Raw genomic sequence first — 22,332 nt, 5'->3', positions numbered from 1 at the left:
CCTTGACTCAAGTCTTGGTCCAATGGACTCACCTAAGTCTTGATCATACAACATGGGAGTATCTTCCAGACTTTCTCAAGCAGTTTCCCCGAGTGGCCTAGCTGTTATGATTTTTTGAGGGCAAGAAATGTTTCCCCCCCGGGGGGGTTTGTATTTGTCACATGCCAAGGGTAGCTATTGTAATTTTGTCTTTTCTTTTCTGTTATAGATAATTGTCCAGTAACTGGAGGTGGTTATATTTCTGTTTGTACTGCACATGGGTGCATGTGGGTGGTTGTGAGGCTATATATAAAGAGCCACAGCCTGAGGATGGAATTCATGAATGGATTAACTTGAATCTTTCCCTCCCTCCCTCCCTCTCTCAATTCCCCTTCCAGCAACTTCTGTTAATTTCTGGAAAATTTACCTCCATATACCTGTTAGATCTGGTGGTTTGACAATGGGTTATTTAAATCCACATCAGGTACTTAGCAACAAAGTGGAATTCTCGGTGAAGAATGGATGCAGCATTTCTAAACCTCGGTACGACAGATAATGCGTACCAACTGTCATTAAAAGTTGCAAAGTACCTGAGTTGTTTAATTTCCTTCTGTGGGGTCAAAGGTACAAATTCTCATTTAAGAATAGGTGTGGCATGTCTAGACTTTTATATATAGGAAATAGGCATTCCCAGCTTTCATGATATGTAGTAGAAAACTAATTTGGATGATTTTCTTGCTTGGCCTGTGAATTGGATAGAAGGTTGTATCTAATAAAGTGAGTTGTTCCAGTTACCAAAATTTTAAAATTCATAGGTGATTGTATGGCTTTTACATATGTTTGAATGTCATACAAATGGCTAATATATTGTATTCGGTTATCTGGATACTGATTGAAGTTTTTTGAATCCCTTTGTGGAAAATATTTTAGTTTGCTGTTTTATTTGGTGCAGTATTATTCAGAAGGCTGGCTCTGCCATGGAGGTGTTGAGAGAAGTCCTTGATGCTGTCAACACCCAACATCCGGAGGTGTGTTGGTGAATTGATGTTCAGTATTATGATGTCAATCTCATAACACTTGTAATTTTTGTAGTGATTGGTTGAGATTTGTTGACTCCTTTGGAATATAAGGCCATTGGATGTTTGTTTTGTGTTTGATATTGGTATATTTTTGACATTTTTTATATAACAAGGCTATCACATATTTTGTTTTGATGTGCCTGTCACTCAATAGGCTGTTCATATGGTGTAAGATCTCGTGGGGACCTATTTCAGAAACTCTGAATGTACACAAGTGGAGTTTGTTATGGCTAAACAGTTTAGAAAAGTACAGCCAAGACACAAGCCTTGGTGCTTGATGTGGATGCTGATAAGTTGATTATACAATTTAAATGTTGTCAGGTCCTAAGGACGTGACAAGGAAAATTCTCTTATGAGGAAGAGAATTAGGGCAGAAATGAGGGGGAAATGAGAGAAGAATGCAGAGGGGAACGAGAAAGAACAAAGAATTAAGGGAGAGAAATTGAGAGAGAGAGAGAGAGAGAATCAGATTCTGTGAATGTTCCTCAATGCCTTACTCATTCAGATGGATTAGCTAATTTATAACTAATCCATGCAAACAATGGCGCCAAATAAACTGTCAGTTATTCAAAGTACAACTCAAGCAGCTGCTTGAGTACAACAGCTAATAACTGCCTTACAAATGTAAACAGAATTACAAATTTACCCCTAGTACAACCATAGGGTCTTGATGAAAATCAATAAATTTTTAGCAGCTTCCGTTGTTCCCTTACTAAAAAATATCTAGTGGTCGTATCTTTGTAATTTTGATGTTATACGGTTAACATACCCAACCTATTATAGGCCTCATGAGTTGTTCCATTCAACCTTGATCCTCTAAGAAGGGTTTTGGGTGTATGCATACTTTCAGGACTAGTATATGATTAATATACTAGAGCTAGTTCTTTTGAGTTGGTCAATTCAACCTTGATTCTCTAAAAAGGATTTTGAGTGTTAACATACTTCCAGGACTAGAAATATGGTGAATCATACCTAAAGGGACAAAGCAAAGGAAAAATTGGTATTGATGTGCAAATATCAATCTATCTAGCGCCAAGCATGATGTGCGGTACCTTGACTTATTCTCAATCTTAAATGGGTTAGATGTGAAAGCTCTTTCTATGAGCTGGCTTGCACTTTCTAGGACACAAATTTGTCTGTGGAGAGGTGAAATGTAGTGAACTTATTCTTTCATAATTTTGATGTCAGGAAACTGAGAGCTGAATGATGAAATAGGCAACCCCAGTGTGACTATGCAGTTCCTCTGCAATTTTTTTTTTTTTTGGGGGGGGGGTTTGGGGGTGATTATTTTGTTTTTACCTTTTACCGTTGGTTTTTTTTCCCCTTCTGCAAGGTGGCTGTACGGCTGTACCCACAGCCTGAAACCATGACCTTCTAGCCACAAGGAGCAACCTCACGGTTATTACCAAGGATCATCCTCAGAGAGTTGAATACTGATTTTTTTTTTTTTTTTAAGTTTTTGACAGGAGCATCTACTTTGTGCAAGTTAACATATTATAACTAGGGGCTATAAAGCTTATGACTTTTATTGTTAATTCACGAGGATGCTAGTAGATCTCCCAAGCCTAAATTGGGAATGATTCCTAAATGTCATTTAGGAATCTTACCCAATTATGTCTATATGTATCTTGATCTATATTTTTTTCTTTGTATATTTCCTTCTTTGTTTTTTTTTTTTAAATTGTTTGCTGAGAGATAGTTTCCATATGTTGTAATCTCTTCCTTTATAAGAGGATTTCCATGTATACTCAATGATCAAGAAAGAACAATTATGATTTCCTACATGGTATCAGAGCCATCCCTTCCACTACCAATATTTTCAATACCCTAGTAGTGCCTTCATTGCACTTCTTTGCGTCGCCGCCTCTAGGGTTTCAGATCTGTCATTTTTTTTCCAGCCCTCTTGTTCGGCACTTTTAGATCCGATCAAGGGTCTCCTTCTATTGTCTCTGATCAAGGGTCTTCTTTTCCGGCTCAATTTTTAAAGCATTTCCGAAATATCCGAGGCCACTCTAGTCATAACCACTGCCGAATCCTATCCAAGTGATCAGCAACCAATGGGAGTAGGGAGATCTGCTCGGCATGCATCCATCCTACTGGCTCGATGGAAGAAACTTCTTGTAGTGGTCCCAGTTCATGAGTACATTCCTCAAACGTCGAGGAAAGCAAGGCCACCTGATTGGAACCCCTTCAAAAGATTCAGATCCTGCCTTCACGGCATGGGAGATTGAAGATTCATCAATCATGTCATGGCTTTGGAGTGCCATGTAGTTAGAGGTAAGTAAAAAATTTATGTTTTTAACTTTAGCTAGGGATATTTGGGAGACTGTGAGACAAACCTATTCAAAGGTCCAAGATGCCTCGATAATTTTTGAGGTTAAGACTAAGATTAGTAGGACAAGGCAAGGGACATCCACTATAATAGAATATTACAATAAGATGAAGGGGATGTGGCTAGAATTAGATCACTATCAAGATATCAAAATGAAGTGTAGCAATGACGCTATCAAACTTAAACAAATTCAGGAAAGGGACAGGATAGTAGAGTTTCTAAAACGGATTAATCCGGGGTATGATCAAGTAAGGATCCAAGTGCTTGGTAGGGAAAAGTTACCTACTCTTAATGAGGTTTTTTTCATTGTTCAAAGTGAGGAAAACAGGAGGGTGGCAATGGTAGGTGATCACAATGTAGAGGGCTCGGCCATGGTGTCAAGCAATAGAGAAGGGACACGATTTAAGGTAGGAAAGGCAGAAAATTCAATGAAAAATTCAGGGCAAGAAGGATTATAGTGCACTTATTGCAAAAAGCTCAGGCATACTAAGGATAACTGCTTCAAACTCCATGGCAAAGAAGCAGTGTTGAGCAAGATGGGCAGATTTAAGGGCCTTCCACCCAAGACTCAAGCCTATCTATCAAGCAAAGACCAATGAGAAGGTGAATCTGCAGGTAAAACTGAGTCTCTTGGATCTGATTTTACACAATTGAATGCAGAAGAGATGAACAGACTTAAAAACTTCCTCAAGACAATCCAAGATGGTACCTGCTCTCTTGCCTTGCAAGGTAAATACATAAATTCTAAGGTAAATACCAATTGGGTTCTTGACTCAGGAGCTACTGATCATATGACCCCTCACTTAAATTCTTTTGACACTTATCAACCCCTTGTAAGCCCTAAACAGATTGTTATTGCTAATGGAATCATTGTTCCTATTGTTGGCCACAACACAATTACTTTTAGCCCTTTGTTATCAGCCAAACAAGTCCTTCATGTCCCACATTTAGCTACCAACCTTATATCTATTCATCAACTAATCAAGGAATTAAATTGCCATGCAATCTTCTATCCTCATATGTGTGCATTTCAGGACATGACCACAAGGAAGATGATTGGTGTGGCTGAGGAGCACAAATTGTACCTCTTACACAAGGCTGACCATCCTATAGAAAAGCGGCAACCTACCATTGCTTGCTCATCTCAGTTCATTTCAACCTCTGCAACATTTGGCTTCAGCATTATAGGCTAGGTCATCTTCCTTTTCCTTTATTACAAACTATGTTTCCTCATTTGTTTAAATCTTTAGATCCTAGGATGCTTCAATGTGATGTGTGTGCGCTATCCAAACACCATAGGGTGTCTTATCCTATGAGCAACAAATTATCTTCTAAACCTTTTTCCCTAGTTCATTCGGATGTTTGGGGACCATCCAAAACTCCCAACTATTCTGGGGCCTAGTGGTTTGTTTCTTTTATTGATGACTGTATTCGCATGTGTTGGGTATTTCTATTAAAAGAAAAGGTTGCAATTAGTACTATCTTGCCTTATTTTTGCAAAATGGTTTCCACTCAATTTGGTACTCCTGTATAAAAATTCTGAATAGATAATGCCAAGGATTATTTTAATAACCAGTTGAATTCTTTCTTCCAACACGAGGGCATTATACATGAGTCTTCCTGCATAAACACTCCACAATAAAATGGAGTGGCTAAGAAGAAGATGAGACATCTCCTTAATGTGACTAGAACCCTTCTCCATCAGAATCATGTCCCTAAAACCTATTGGGGTGAAGCTATTCTAACCGCAACCTATGTCATCAACTGAGTCTCCTCTAAAGTCCTCAATCATTGCAGCCCATCCTAGTGCCTATCATTATTTTTGCAGATTACTATTTGCATACTCCTCTTCCCCTCCGTGTGTTTGGTTGTGTGTGCTTTGTACATATCCCCAGAATACATTGGGATAAACTTGATCCTTGTGCTCTTCAGTGTATTTTTCTAGGGTATTTTCTAACCCAAAAGGGTTACAAGTGTTATCACCCCCCAACTAGGAAGTTCTCTGTCTCCCAAGATGTCTTTTTTCTTGAATCTCAGTCCTTCTTTGGATCTTTGCAACTTGGTCCTCAGGGGGAGACTAGAGGAAATGAGGACCAAGACTTCTTTGATTTTTATACTTATCCTAACTTAGCACCAGCCCCAGCAGCTCCCAAGACATCTGTTTTGCCTAGTTCTGATTCATCCTTTTCTAATGCTGATTCTTCTTCTATTGTCCCTACTTTTCTAGCTCAATCTACCATCCCTACTCCTCTATATACGGAATGTACTAAGCAAGCAGTCCACAGGCCTCCATCTCCAGTTCGGTTTAAGGGTTCTCCCTATGTGTTTAAAAGGAGGCAGCCTATTATAGAATCTTAGCCCTTACCAGCATCAGTCCCAGTCCCAAGTATTGAAATTGCACAATCATCAGATTCATCTTTTCCAGCCCTGTTTCTGATGATCTAGATCTACCAATTGCTGTGAGAAAAGGGGTTAGAAGCTGTACATTGCATCCTTTGACTAATTACCTATCCTATTATCGTTTCTCCCAAAACCACGAAAGCTTCCTGACCTCATTAGACTCTATTGTTATTCTTAAGTCAGTAGAAGTGGCTCTAAAAGACCAGAATTGGAAGCAAGCCATGCAAGAGGAAATGAGGGGGCATTTGGTACGAGAAAAGTTTTTAAATTCCTGGGATTTATAATTTCTGGGAATGTTCTTGGAAATCTTTGATTCTCAGGATTTATACAATTCTATGTTTGGTTAAATTTAAATATTTTCAGGAATGTTGAGTATTCTTTTATGGGAATCTTACATTCCTATGTTTGGTTTAAATGCAACTTCTTGGAAATTCATGTTCTTTTCCCAAAATTACCCTTATTTGATTTTTTGTTTAAAAATAATAAATTCCTTCTACTGTATAAAATATTGGGACCCACAATATCTTTAAGAAGTCAAAAAATTGTTATTTTTTATACATTATGTATATATATGCGTGTGCATATATATAATATATATACATAATATATATTTGTATGAATATCTACTTTAATATATATAATATTTTATAATAAATAATATAAATATATTATAATATATATGTTTATATTTAATAATAATATATGAATATATATACATATATGTATATATACAATATATTTAATATAAATATATTACATATATATAATATATAATATGTTTGTATGGGGTTATAAAAGGGTAAAGAGTGTTTTAGTCTTTTTCTTTGTTAAAAATATTTCCAAGTCCATGGAAAATTTGGATTCCCAACCCCCCCATGGAAATCTTTTTGTGGGAAAGTTGCTTAAAAATCATTCCCAAGAATCCTATTTCCCATAATTCTTTTTATAAAAAAGTTATACCAAACATGGGAATATAGATTTCCAACTTAACATTTTCAGGAATTTTAAAATTTCTCCTATACCAAACGCCCCCTAAATGCCTTACATATAAATCAGGCATGGGAATTAGTGCCTAGACCTAAGGGGGTCACTCCGGTTGGATGCAGATGGATATTTAACTTGAAGTATAAAGTTGATGGCATATTGGAAAGGTATAAAGCTAGACTAGTGGCCAAAGGCTATACTCAATCCTATGGCATATATTACCTTGAGACTTTTGTACTAGTGGAAAAAATGACAATGGTGAGAATTCTTATATCCCTAGTAGCTCATTTTGGGTGGAAAATGCAACAATTAGATGTAAAGAATGCTTTCTTACATGGGGATTTAGAAGAGGAAGTCTACATGGAAGTACCCCTTGGATTTTAGGGAAGGGACCTAGGTATAGTGTGCAAACTTAAAAAAAGCCCTATATGGGCTTAAATAGTCTCCTCGGGCATGGTTTGACAAGTTTTCTAAGGTAATGAAGTCTGGGATATGCTCAAAGTAGAGGTGATCGCACTCTCTTTTTCAAACATTCAGGTGAAAAAGTTATAGCACTCTTAGTGTATGTTAATGATATAGTTGTGATTGGAACTGATATGGAAGAACAAGACATTCTAAAAAGGAAATTAGTTAAGGAGTTCGAGTTCAAAGACCTTGAGGTGCTTAAATATTTTCTAGGAATTGAGGTGGCTTACTTGAAGGCTGGAATTTTTCTATTATAGCGCAAGTACATTCTTGACCTTCTAGCTGAAACTAGAATGACAGGACGAAAAGGTTCCAGCATACCTATGGATCCTAATCTCAAATTGCAGGAGAATTCAGAGGGAAAAATGGTAGATAGAGGAAGGTTCCAGAGACTTGTTAGCAGATTAATATCTCTCTCATATTCTAAGCCTGATATTGCTTTTGCTGTCAACCTAGTAAATAGGTTCATGCATATTGCCCAACCGAGGAACACATGTAAGCTGTAAGGAAAATCTTGAACTACCTAAAGGTAACACCTGGTAAAGATATTTTGTTTAAGGTTGGAACTGAATTGAATGTACAAGGATTCACTAATGCAAATTATGGTGGCTCCATAGTTGATAGGAGATCTACCACGTGATATTGTGTGTTTTTGGGGGGAAAATCTGGTGTTTTGGAGGTGCAAAAAACAAAGTGTTGTGGCAAGATCTAGTGCAGAGGTAGAATTTAGGGCAATGGCCCTTGGACCGTGTGAGCTTTTGTGGTTTCGGATTATTTTAGAAGACTTTAAGATCAAGGTTAAAGGTACTATTGACCTACTTTGTGACAATCAATCAACAATTAACATTGTCCATAATCTTGTGCTGCATAATAGGACTAAACATATAGAGATTGATTGGCACTTCATCAAGAAAAAATTGGATGCTAGTTTAATTCGAATTCAATATGTATCATCTGGAAATCAAGTGGAAAATGTGTTAACTAAAGGGCTACCTGGAAAGAGATTTGATGTTTTGATAAGCAAGCTTGGAATGGTTGACATCCACTCTCCAGCTTGATGGAGAATGTTAAAGCCTAAATTGGGAATGATTGCTAAATGTCATTTAGGAATCTTGTCTGATTATGTCTATATGTATCTTGTTGACAAGGTAAGATGAGAGCCAAGAGCTAAGAAGATAAGGGTGCTATCTATAGTGTTATTGGGTGCTATCTGTAGTGTTATCTAAATTCAATTTATCTGTTTTGTTTATATGTTTTGTGTTCTATTTATCTGTTGTAAATTAGTTGTTGTAATCTAGTAGAATGTGATCTAATCCTAATTTTTAGGAATGCAATCTACTCTTAAAACTTAGGAGAATTATTAGGAGTTTGTATCTTCATAGTGTACACGGTATTAGAGATATGAAGAATTATTCTAATTTCTTGTACATGGTATCAAAGCCACTCAATTCTGGTTTGATCTACTAGCAACCCTAGTGCCTTTAGTGCATAGCCTCTTCTCCCATCCGTCAGAACCTTCATCGTTTTGCGTTTTTTTTTTCTGGAGATCATGTTAGAGACTTCAAATGTTAACACACCTCCTTTCTCCATAACTGGAGATCTAGTTCCAGTTGATCAATCCCCTATAGTTGGTGAATTGTCGATTGTTCATTAGTCCTATTAGTTAGACAGTAGGAATTATCTACAATGGGTTCAACTGGTTAAGACTCTTCTCAAAGGACGTGGGAAAGGGAATCACCTAATCGAAATTCTACTAAAGGAAGCAGATCTAGCCTTTAAGGCCTGGGATGTGGAAGACTCACGGATTATGTCCTGGCTGTGGAGTGCAATGCAGCCAGAGATTAGTCAGAATTTTATGTTCCTAAGTACAACCAAGGAGGCATGGAAGACTGTCCAACAAACCTTCTCGAAAGTCAAGGATGCTTCAGTGATCTTTGAGGTTAAAACAAAGATAAACTCTACCAAGCAAGGGCACTTGACAGTGACGGAGTACTACAACCAGATGAAAGGATTATGGTTGGAGCTTGATCACTATCAAGCTATCAAAATGGTGTGCCAAGAGGATGCTTCTACTCTTATTTAGATTTTTGAAAGAGATTGAATAGTTGAGTTTATAGCTGGCCTTTGATCTAGAATTTGATCAAGTGAGGATTCAAGTCCTGGGTAAGGATAAACTCCCCAACTTAAATGAAGTCTATGCCATCATCAGGAGTGAAGAAAATCGAAGATACGCCATGCTTATAGAACACAACAACGAAGGGTCAGCACTAATGATTAGCAAACAAGGAGGATGAGGAATCAAGCCTGGAAAACCTAGAATTCAAATCCTTGGAAAATTTGGTTTCAACCTGGATTTCAGAATCGTGGACCTAACCGTGAAGGGCAATGGTGCACCTTTTGCAAAAGGCCACGACACACTAGGGAAACATGGTTCAAGTTGCATGGGAAAGAAGTGGTCTTGAGCAGGATTGGAGGCTTCAAAAATATGAAGCACCAAAGCTACCTTTCCAATAAAGATTCCAGAGAAGAAACCGATAAAGTGGATTCAATAGAAGCTAATCCTACTCAGTTAAACTTAGAGGAGCTAGGCAAATTAAAGGCCTTTCTTCGGACATTCCAAGATGGAGCATCCTACTCCTTGGTACAACAAGGTAAAACTCTTAACCTTTGAGACTTTTACAACTTCTAAAATTGATAAGAATAACCAGTGGATCCTTGATTCAGGAGCCACGGATTATATGACCCCTGATCTCCATGCCTTTGAAACCTATGACATCATTGAACCAACTAAACAAATCACCATTGCAAATGGAGCCTCTGTCCCAATTTCTGGAAAGGGCAGAGTAGCTCTAACCCCTTGGTTGCCACTTAATCAAGTCCTGCATGTCCCAAGATTAACTACAAACCTGATTTCTATTCATAAGTTAACCAAAGACTTGAATTGCTTGGGTGTATTCTCACCTCACGTGTAAGTTTCAGGCCAAGGACATGGGGAAGATGATTGGTGTGGCTAAGGTTCATAATGGGCTCTATACCTTGGAAGGGAAGAGTCATTGTCCTACAAGGAGATAACATAGTATAGCCTACTCCTCCCAATCTGCTTCTAATCTTTTTGCTATTTGGTTACATCACTTTAGATTAGGTCACCCTCCATTTGTCTTGTTAAACAAATGTTTCCAGATTTGTTCAATTCTTTAGATCCTAGTAGTTTTAAGTGTGATGAATGTATTATTGTTAAACATTACCAAGTCTCTTATCCTATCAGCAATAAATTTTCCTTTAAACCATTTAATTTGATTCACTCTGATGTTTGGGGGTCATCCAAAATACCAAATTGCTTTGGGGCAAAATGGTTCATAAATTTTATCGATGACTGTACTCGTATGTGTTGGGTGTTTCTTCTAAAAGATAAGGCTTCCATTGCGTCTATGTTGCCCTCATTTTGTAAAATGATTCACACCCAATTTGACACCTTTATCAAAAGGTTTAGAATCGATAATGCAAGAGATTATTTCAACAATCATTTACATAATTACTTTCAAAAGAAGGGCATTATCCATGAATCTTGCATTGATACACTTCAACATAATGGGGTGGCTGAAAGGAAGATAAGACACCTCCTCACTGTCACCCGAACTATCCTACATCATCATCATGGCTAATTTTTTTTTGGGGTGAAGCGGTGTTGACAGCCACCTATGTTATCAATAGGGTTCCTTCTAGGATTCTTAATGGTCAAAGCCCCTTTCCAGCTTCTAGCATCATTTTTCCTTGACCTCATCTCCATACACCATTACCTCTAAAGGTGTTTGGATGTGTTTGTTTTGTCCACATACTCAAAATACATAGAGACAAATTGGATCCTAGGGCCCTTAAATGTGTTTTTCTTGGATATTTTCCGACCAAAAAGGGGTATAAATGCTATCACCTTGCAACACGTAAATTCTATGTTTCAAAGGATGTCGCTTTCATTGAATCCTAGTCATTCTTTAACCCAATTCCAGCCATGCAATACATTGGTAGACTAGCTGATATAGAGTGGGAATACCTCAGTCCTATTCTTGAAACAACTCCATTGGGTTCTAGTCATTCACATGAGAATACTGATCCCATTCTTCTTGCTGACCCAATGCATGCCTCCCCAATTCCATCGATTTCTCCCACTGAGTAGACAAATTCTAGGCTTATCTCTCGTATTATGTATAAGGGCTCTCCCTATGTATACAAGAGAAGACAGTCCATTGGTGATCTACAACTACACTCAACAACAGCCCCGGATCCTAGTTTGGAAATACCATACTGTGAGAACTCACCCAACATTTCGAACCCACCTCAAACTCAACCTGAGTCTACAGATTTGGACTTGCCTATTGCTATCCAAAAAGGGGTTATAACTTGTTCCAAACACCCATTAGCCAACTATTTATCCTACCATCTCCTATCTCCTATCCATAAAAGCAGCCTGACTTCATTGGATGCAATTACTATTCCCAAATCAGTGGAGGAGGCAGTAAAAGATCCCAATTGGATAGAGGTCATGTTAGAAGAAATGAGAGCACTAGAAAAGAATCATACACGGGAGCTAGTACCCAGACCAAAGGGGATAAAACCGGTAGGTTGTAGATGGATTTTTAATGTGAAATACAAGTTTGATGGGACACTTGACAGGTATGAGGCACGACTAGTTGCCAAAGGCTATACATAGTCTTATGTTATAGATTATCTAAAAATATTTGCACCGGTAGCTAGAATGACTACTATTAAAGTTCTCCTAGCATTGGCAGCTAATTATGGATGGAAATTGCAGCAACTTGATGTCAAGAATGCCTTTTTACATGGAGATTTAGAGGAAGAGGTCTTCATGGAAATTCCTCTAGGATATTAGCATGAAAAAACAAGGCACAATCAAGTGTGTAAACTCAAGAAGGCATTATATGGGCTCAAGCAATCCCCACAGGTTTGGTTTGGCAGATTCTCAAAGGCTATGTTATCTATGGGATACCACCAAAGTCGAGGGGATCACACCCTATTCATCAAACATAAAGGAGAGAAGGTAATTGCTCTACTTGTATATGTCGATGACATTGTGGTAACGGGGAATGATTTGAATGAACAAGGTTGCCTAAAGCAGAACTTAGCTCGGGAGTTTGAGATAAAAGACCTTGGACGATTAAGGTACTTCTTAGGCATTGAAGTGGCCCACTCTAAGGAAGGTATCTTCTTGTCCCAACGGAAATATGTCCTAGATTTACTTGTTGAAATTGGGTTACTTGGAGGAAAAGGGGCAAGGGTTCTAGTTGATTCCAACACAAAATTACAAGCAAATACTAATGAAAAGGAAGTGGATAAAGGGAGATTCCAATGCTTTGTAGGGAGGCTAATGTACCTTTCTCATATTAGGCCTGACATATCCTTTGTTGTTAGCCTAATAAGTCAATGCATAACCCTATTGAAGCTCATATGAATGCAGTGAGAAAAATCCTAAGTTATCTCAACGCTACTCCAAGGAAAGGGATCCTATTCACTCCAGGGGCTAATTTGAATATCCAAGGCTATATAGATGTGGATTATGCTGGTTCTTTTGTGGATAGAAGATCCACAATTAGGTATTGTGTATTCTTAGGGGGGAATTTGGTATCTTGGAGGAGTAAGAAGCAAGGGGTGGTAGTTAGATCCAATGTAGAGGCTAAATTTAGAGCCATGGCCCTAGGTGTGTGTGAGCTTTTATGGGTGAAAATTATCCTAGAGATTTGAAGATTCTAGTGCAAAAACCTATTAAGTTGTTGGGAGACAATCAATCGGCTATCAGCATAGCTCATAACTCGGTGCAATATGATAAGACAAAACATATTGAAATTGACAAACATTTCCTAAAGGAAAAATTAGATTCTAATGTCCTACAAATTGCTTATGTACCATCCAACTATCAAGTAGCAGATATCTTCACCAAAGGATTGCCTAGTACCCAATTTGAAGTTATAATAAGCAAGCTGAGTATGATTGACATCCACTCCCCAACTTGAGGGGGAGTGTTGACAAGAAAAGCTGAGTGCCAAGAGCTAAGAAGATATGGGTGCTATCTATAGTGTTATCTAAATTCAATTTATCTGTTTTGTTTATATGTTTTGTGTTTTATTTATCTGTTGTAAATTAGTTGTTGTAATCTAGTAGAATGTGATCTAATTCTAATTTTTAGGAATGTAATCTACTCCTAAAACTTAGGAGAATTATTAGGAGTTTGTATCTATAAGTTCATAGTGTACATGGTATTGGAGATATGAAGAATTATTCTGATTTTTTCTACATATCTTGATCTATATTTCCTTTGTTTTTTTAAATTGTTTGTTTAGAGATAGTTTCCATATGTTGTAATCTCTTCCTCTATAAGAGGATTTCCGTTTATACTCAATGATCAAGGAAGAACAATTCTGATTTCCTACATTTATTAATTATTTTGAGCCAACCACAGGCTTTATATGCCTTCATATTAAATTTCGATTAACACCCACTTTTTTTGTGTCATGACAACAGAGGTGACCCATAGTGGTTTCATGATGATAACCTTTGTGGTTTAATTTGTTGCTTCATTCATGAACTTTAACTGCTAATACAATGTTCTTATACAATTTGACCCTTTTTTTCTGTAGGGAGCAACAGATGAGTTCACACTTGATCTTGTTGAACAATGTTCATTCCAAAAGCAAAGAGTAATGCATCTTGCAATGACTTCTCGGTATGTCGTTATGTATATGTTTGTGCCCTTAGCTGAATGTCGTTTGTGTGTTCTGTGTTTTTACATTTTTGTAGGTCTTTAATAATAATGGCTAATAATTTTGGGAATAACGAGTAAAATGAAATTTTTAAAGAACATAAATAAGAGAATAAATTGGTGAAACTCTATGAGAGAGAGTGATTAGTGATATATATTTGGGGGGTGGGGGAGCTGGAAGTGAAAAGAGGCATCTCACTGTTGTCGATTATTCAGGAGTAAAACTAAAGGAGTGAATGTTGAACATGGTTTTACAATCAAAAGCTACATGCCTTAACGTGGGGTCGGCAAAGGGGGTCCCTGTTTAGGTTTGGTCATTGTCACGACCCTAAGGGTAAATCTATAAATGGTCGATAATAACCACCTGTATGAGCCATTAGTTGCTAACTAGATGAGGGTTAAGTGGTTAGAGGGCTAGCTAACGGTACTGTTTTGCTGTTATCTTAGTTAGTTGTGTTGTTATATTGTTAAGAGTTGTTGTTATGGTTACTAGAGGCTCTATAATAGACCCATGGCAGTAAGAGGAAGGATCATCAAGAATAATGACAAGTTCTTTACTTTCAATACTCTGTCTTGACTTTCTCTCATTCCCTCTCATTCTCTCGTTCTTCCTTTTCCTCATTCTATCTGTTTCTTCCTAAATTCATATCTTCTTTCTTGGAATTCAACTCGAATTCTCTCAATTGCCCAACCCACAATCCAAGGGCCTGACAAGTAGTATCAGAGCCAACGGTTCTTGGCTGTGGTTCTAACTAATTCCAGTATGACTTTGACGAACTCAATCGAATTCCAACAATCTTGGTTCATAATTGAATGCGAAATGGGCGTTCAAGAGGTAATTTTGATTGAAGTCGAGAGTGTGGAACCCAAAATTGTAGCGACCCACAGCGATCGGCTTGGCATTGTGGATTATCGGTCCACAAAGGATGAAGACATGATCAACGATTGGGTGCAAAATTGAACGAGTGGCAGGAGGCATTCAAGAAGCAGCAAATTCCGATGATTTCGGAAAATTTAGAGCTGATCAATCCTCAGCTGTGTTTTTGTTGCGGCTCAGATTTGAAGATGTGTGAAGGCAAAGCAGAATGGATGGACGATAGCAAGGGCAGTGATCTGGGTTGACAGAAGTGAGCAAGAACAACGATCTGGGTTGACGGACGCAAGACAAGGCAGAATGGACGAATTCGAGGCAGGTGCTGCCATTTTGATCGAAAGGCGATTTTGACCTAGATGGTGCAACCTCCGACTGGTGCACTGCTGTGGCTGTTGCTTTGATCGGGGGGCAATTCTGACCCAGACGGTGAGGCGAACCTGATCGGGAAACCTAGTAATCGGCTATGGTAGAGGGCACCGGGATGAAGCAGTTGGAGGTTAGGATGGAAGCTTTGGAGTTTGGGATGTCACAAACTCAAGAGGCGATGGTTCAAAGCAAGGAGGAGGTGGCGGTTTTGAGGGAATCAGTGCGGAGGGAGTCGGAGAAAAATCAGGAGGCTTTGGAGTAGTGTAAGGAAACCATGGAGCAGTATGGGCAGATGCTCAACAGCGTGCTCAGCATGCTGTCCTCCTTTCCCCAATTCCGATCGTTTCTGGATTTTCCACTACAGCAGATCTTTGATTCGATTTTGCCACACCAGGGAAGTTGTCCAAGAACTCAGGGGCTTCTTGAAGTAGAGGACCAGCCTACAGATCAGGAGACGCAGCGTAGGAATTTTCAGCCTTTGATTCATAATCATCCACCCATGCCAAGATTGGAGATTCCAATGTTTGATGGGATGAAACCAAGATGGTGGATAAGAAAGATTCTTCCAATTCTATAGGATATCGGAAGAGCATAGGATCAACTTGGTTGCGGCTTACTTGAAAGATGCAGCAGATTCTTGGTATCAAGGCTGGATCCAAGATGAAGGGAATCAGGGTAGCTGGGCAGAATTTGCTGAAGGGTTGTGCGAGCGATTTGGTGAAAGAAGCATGGCCAATGTGATCAAGGAATTTAGTAAATTGAAGCAAGAAGGGTCTGTGGTGGAGTATCAAGCGAAGTTTGAAGAATTGAGATCTATTATGTGTATTGTGCAATCGGGATTGACAGAGCAATGTTTGGTGTCCAGTTTCATCAGTGGACTGAGGGAAGAATTGCAATCAATGGTGAAGATAACGATGCCTACATTCGTAAGGCAGGCGATGGAGAAGGAAAACCTACAAGAGCTCACATTGGAAGCGATCTCCAATAAGTACATGATGGCAACGGAAATTTAGCGTTCGTTCTATCAACCATTGGAAGGGGATCAAGTGAACATGAATTCTAAGGTTTTCCCTAACCCTAATGCAGCCAAATCAATTACTATGGAGCAACGATGGAAGTTAGGATTATGTTATAAGTGTGGAGACAAATTCAGCCTCAGCCATCGTTGCCAAAAACAATTGCTTAACATGGAAGGAATAGAGGACGAAAATGAAGAAGAACCAGTGGGAATTGGGTGACGAAGAAGGCACAGTAGTTCTAAATTCTTGGGGACAAGAATTGTTTGAAGGGGAGGGGATTGTCACGACCTTAGGGGTAAATTAGTAAATGGTCGGTAATAACCACTTGTATGAGCCGTTAATTGCTTACTAGATGTGGGTTAAGTGGTTAGAGGGTTAGCTAACGGTATTGTTTTGCTGTTATCTTAGATAGCTGTGGTGTTATATTGTTAAGAGTTGCTGTTATGGTTGCTAGAGGTTCTATAAGAGACCCACGACAGTAAGAGGAAGGATAATCGAGAATAATTACAAGTTCTTTACTTTCAATACTCTCTCTTGACTTTCTCTCATTCCCTCTTGTTCTCTTGTTCTTCCTTTTCCTCATTCTATCTGTTTCTTCCTAAATTGCCCAGCCCACAATCTGAGGGCTTGGCAGTCATGTACAAGGACCACCAGTCTGATGTCTGTACCCTTGGATAACTTCAAAGTCATTCTTGGAATGGATTTTCTGCTTGCTGCATCAGCAGTTCCTATGCCTTTCCTAAACTCTATTTGCATTCTTGGGGAGGAGTCTCCTTGTAGGGTACAGGAAGTAAAGACGGTAAAGGTTGGAAAGGGGGGACGAAGCCCCATCTTAGCTTCAGACTCTGCTCCAGTGGACAAGGGTAAGCCATTTGTACCCCAGTCGATCTAGAAGGTTGTTTTTTGGTTATCTGGAATGCTTTTGTGGAGTTAGCCCTGATCTCTCAATGCAGCGTCTTGTTTATATACCATGGATTGTACCTATCATGTCTACATGATCATATCTTTTGTTATGGCCATTATATACCATGTCACTTTTTTCTGGTGTCTTCTCCCTGTTTTACTACAAACTTCTTTCATTCTATCTACTCTTCTCATGGACATGTCTATTAGTCTTCTCACCAACACAAACCATCTTAGATGCCTCTTGCATTTCATTAGTTTTCCCATAGCATTTCAAAATAAATATTTTTGTGGTTACCGAATTCTATTCCATCTACTGTCCAAAACTATCAAGGACAGACCAATTGCAATGCTAAACACGACTAAAGAAGTTCTATAGAACACATACAGCCATTCACTGCATTTCTACGTTTTATCTTTGATGTCATCATCCCAGTGATACAAAGCAACTAGATTTGCTTAGGCTATAATCATGTGTGGAATAGTGTCACAATGGAAATGCAGTTATTGTAATGGAAATGGTGGGCACCACGAAATTGTTGTGCTATTGGAGATATGTGAAGGCGAAGAGCTACGCAATCAGAAGAGATAGCAAATTTCTGTGGGAAGTTGGAGGAGATATGGCTGGAGAATGGGGAGAGGATTCCAGGTGGATTATCCTGTCATACAGGAGGTATCTATCTTGGATACTAAATCTAGCATTGGAGGTGGAGCCTTCCATAGATAGGTTGCTTGTCCTCCCTAGCCAGACAAAGAGTGGACTCAAGCTGCTACTCCATCATCAAAGCAGTTAGGATTTCGAGATGCTACAGCCTGTAGCACTGTGACATCTACTCCTCCATCCCACCTTTCTATTCTTTGTTCCTGTTCAATTATTTGCTCTTAGTCCTTTTTTCTGTTTGTGATCTATCTTTCTTTTCTTCATTTTATTTGTTTTTTATTTGCTCTTATCCCCTCCTGTTATTGATATATATTGAGAAAAAGCTAGGGAGGGAGTCATTATTCTCTGAGGGAGCTAAACTACAAATAATTACTTCAAAGTGGAAAGCTTGATGGAGAATCATTTGTAGTGTGACATTTGCAATGTTAATTGTCGCTGGTTGTGTATTTCAGTGATGAGGCGGTGGTTTCTCGAGCAATTGAATTGAATGAGCAACTGCAAAAAGTACTTGCAAGGCATGATATGCTTGTTTCACGTAGGCCAACATCTTCAAATCACTTTGTCCAGGAGGAAGAAGAGGAAGAGGAAGCGGAACAGCTTTCCCAAAGGTACAAATAATTATATTCATTCTAGGTTCTGCTACTTCAATCATGAGAGATTTGTCTGACCATTATTATGTTGGGTCGTGGATGAATACTCTTTGTAGGCTCAATTTTCAGTAACTCGAAAAGGGATGTGTAATATAATGTATTTACATTATGCTGTTTGTAGTTCAATGCAGTTCATATATGTAAGTTTCTAATTTGGACTAACTTGCATATTGAAAGGATAAGGAAAGGGAAAGCATGTGTACGGCCTGAAGATGAAGAGCGCCAAAAAGAGAGGCCGTGGGATTTGTTTGGATCTCTGAGTCCACGAGAAAAGCTGCACCGGCCTCTTATACGGCCCTTGAGTGTGGAGCCATCTCAAGAATCAAACAAGATTTGTCCAGCTTCAGCGCTTCCACCTCCACCTGCAAAACATGTTGAGAGACAGAAATTCTTCCAGGAGAAAAGAATGGATGGTCCTAATTTGGCCGGTCATTTTAGGGGCCTGTCACTAGATGGCTGTTCTGGTCACTCTGGCCATGCTAGGGGACTCTCACTGGACGGTTCTGGCCCGCGCCATTCCTCGTTGCAAGGTGGCATTGGCAGCGGATCTTACGGTGGAAGCATAGACAGTGATTGACTGCACCTCATTCACCTCTTCATTTGTTAATTGAGGATTCGGTTCCAATGCGCTTGGCAAATATTGTTTTCTTGTCGAAGTGGAATCGACTTGTGGGTTTGGATTGGCAGTACTTTGGAGGGGAGATATATATGGCTGCTCAATCTGCAACTGTTTCTATATTTATAAGGGACCACTATATATCCTGGGAGTAGTCTGTTTGGGGTATCTAGATCGTGTTAAAAGGCGGAGGAATTTGTTTTTTTGGGTTCATTCTTAACTGTAATCTTGTACTACTAGAGCGTTGTTAGGACAAGAATTATGACGTAAAAGAATGGGTGCTTTCAAGGTTTGCAGATCTGCAATTGTGCTTTGGTCATTTTGTGACCTCATTTCCGAAATCAAGTTGTAGTAGTAGTGGTAGTTCTTCATTTATTTATACTAGTATAACAAAAGCTAAAACCAGCAATTCTTCTGTTTTGGTCTTTCATCCATCTATTTATTGCCTTCCACTGGCCCGGGATCCTTTGTCTTTGCATCCCTCTGTATTCATCTCTGTATGTATTGTACATCCTCATCACTATTGCTGAACAATCGTCGGTCGGACCTAGCACAGAAAGAGGCCGAAAAGAAGACTAAGAAGACGGTTTTGATTCAGCGTGTTTGGAAGGGCTAGCTTATACAGACGGACAAAAAGGAAGGCTAAAAGCTGATATGAAAGCTTTCTAGAATGTGAAACACATGGTCGTCTATTTCGCAATTATTTTTAAAAAGTAAGATGGGTAGCGACAATAATAGCATGTAAAACGTCATATGGTGCTTAGGGGTGAATATTTGGTTATAATTGAACTAAACTTCTTGAAAATTCTTAATCAAATTGAACTATTTTGTTTGAAAGAGAATAATCGAACCGAATTGACTAACAAAACTCACCTAACCAAACTAATTGAAACTAATTTAATCGATCATTGTTGTCGCCGGTTGGCTATTTCGATGATCGAAATCGATTATCAGATTCTCACAACAATGATGTCTCATTTATTAAAAAATAAGATTGATTCAAAGGTTAATTTTGTATAGATCTAAAAATTAATTTTATAGTGAAAAATATACAAAAAAAAGTTCTGAAGAATTTACTTGACGAAGGGCTGAGATGGAGTGACTGGAGTCCACGGCATCGGTGTCTTCATCGGAGAGAGCAATGGCAAATGCCTCTGCCGTCGCACCAGCGAGTTTGTGATGAAGAACAAAAGGGGAAGGGGATGATCGAAGGGAAAGGGATGGCAAAGAAAAAGAGAGGTAGGGGGGGCAGTTGCTGCCGCGAAGAAGGGAGGGCAGAAGAACCAGAGAAAAGGAAGGGGAAGGGAGGGTCGAAAGAGCAGAGAAAGAGATGGGGGGTTTCTGGGGTTTGTGTTGGGTTTACGAGGGTGGATTTTTGGCGGTGGCAGATAGAGAAGGGGGGGGGGGGGGGAGTGTTGGTAGAGAGAATAAGAGAGAAAAGGCTTGGGAGTTTGTGTTTTTTTTTTTGGGGGGGGGAAGTGTCACGTGCAATTCAGTTATCCGAGTTAATTAATTTTTTTATAAATTAATAATTGAACTGAACTGGTTATTAAGAGTAATCGAATCGAATCAATTAAATCAATCGATTCGGTTCGATTAATTCGATTAATCTATACAATTACTCACCCTTAATGGTGTTCAGTGTGCCACTACCATGCATCTCTCTAAATTTAAAATTCTAATTTTGAAACTAAAAGGCAAACGATTATCTGCAAACTGTCGGGTTCACAAGGAATTCTATTAAAGACTTGTTAGAGTTTATTTTCCTAAAAATATAACTCACGCTAGAATCATTATAGTTGAGAGTGATTAAGTGAAACAAAATGTAACATTTTGTTAAATAGATAGATTGGTCTCTGAATAGTATATATATATATATATATATATATTTCAGAATTCCTTTTAAACTCGGTAGTATTTATTTTAATAATCCTTGCTTATATTTTCGCAATCTAATTCCATTTGGATGGATATCAATTGCGTATGCTTTGTTTTATAGCCTTTCGTTATGGAATGGCGGCCGCCTTTCCAAACGAAACACGAATTAGTCTGTGTGAATAATAATAATAATAATAATAATAAAAATAGCAGCTCCTGCTATCGCTCTCATTGTGCGTGCGCTTGGTATGGATCCACAGCCAAAAAGCATTAAATTCAACTAATTGATCGATGACGACGATGTCTACTTTATTTATTGGGAGTATCAAATAATCAAATTATCAATCGCGCTTTATTAATCTCATATGTATCCCATGAGCCGCCACGGCAAGAAGAGCTCGACAGTTTGTGGGTTATTCACGTGTGATATATATAATATACTTTTACTATATATATATACCTTTAAATAGCTAGTAGTAGTGACTGACTGACTGACTGCATTGCCGCCACTAATTAAAAAAAAAAAAAATCCATTTAATAAATTTTCTCTGTATTTTTAAAAATCCAATCTAAGGAGATTGATGTATTTTTGAGCATACGCTGCACAAATTAATCTAATCTTTGTAGCTCGACTTCATCACAAGCACATATGCGTATGTATAGTAGTCATTTCGAAGAAAAAGATTTGATTGGTAGTTATATATTTCTTCTTCAGTAGTGATTTGGACGCAATTGATTAGAAAAAGTAACAGATCATGTGGCCGGACAAGTAATAGTGAATTAAAATAATACTGATTGCTAAACTAATTGAAACAATTAATCAAATAATTTTATATTTTATATTTATTATATTGGCAGAATTGAAATTTTTTAACATTCATTCATGAGAATTTGACAACTAGTTCTTTTCACTCATAGTCATACCATACATATATATATATATATAGCCTGTAGGTATCCCCTTTTCTTTTCCGACGAAAATACCTACCGATGCTAGCTTGACTAGTAGTAATAGTATCCGCCAAAAAAGGGTTCAGTAAAGACAAGTTTAAATAAATAACAGGAATAAAATTAATTGTTCAATTCATGAAGCAAGAACATGAATGGTCCCCGCCGGCACGTATTTCCTAGGAAGGGAGGGGTACATCACATGGACATGTTTTCCTCACTCCAAGGAAATTGAGCAGATCCCTGCCAACTGCTGGCACCCATCGATCTGCAGTCTCTTCCAAGTAATTTCAACAAGTAGTCAACTCATCATCCAACTTCACAACTGAGGAGGAATCTTCCATTTTGAAAATGAAGCGGCGGCCGTGGCTTCAGGAAAATTAATTAATGGACACCGTCCCCTCCCCTT

The 22,332-nt window shown here is 38.5% G+C and overlaps 1 protein-coding gene across 5 annotated transcripts in view; it reads left to right on the top strand.

Moving 5' to 3' along the window:
- The window catches only part of LOC127799138 (TOM1-like protein 5), a 66,447-nt gene extending 46,872 nt beyond the window's left edge, over positions 1–19,575 (top strand). For all 5 annotated transcript variants that reach the window (XM_052332887.1, XM_052332886.1, XM_052332888.1 and 2 more), the window contains 4 exons: positions 932–1,007; positions 13,887–13,972; positions 18,284–18,439; positions 18,659–19,575. In XM_052332887.1, coding sequence (XP_052188847.1) covers positions 932–1,007; positions 13,887–13,972; positions 18,284–18,439; positions 18,659–19,058 — 718 coding nt within the window. In that variant the 3' untranslated portion in view covers positions 19,059–19,575. The remainder of the gene's footprint in view (positions 1–931; positions 1,008–13,886; positions 13,973–18,283; positions 18,440–18,658) is intronic.
- The last annotated feature ends 2,757 nt before the right edge of the window (positions 19,576–22,332 follow it).

Source organism: Diospyros lotus, chromosome 4 (assembly GCF_014633365.1).
Source record: "Diospyros lotus cultivar Yz01 chromosome 4, ASM1463336v1, whole genome shotgun sequence".
Taxonomy (NCBI): domain Eukaryota; kingdom Viridiplantae; phylum Streptophyta; class Magnoliopsida; order Ericales; family Ebenaceae; genus Diospyros; species Diospyros lotus.
Note: the sequence above shows the minus strand (reverse complement) of the source record. Positions and strands in the feature narration are given on the sequence as shown.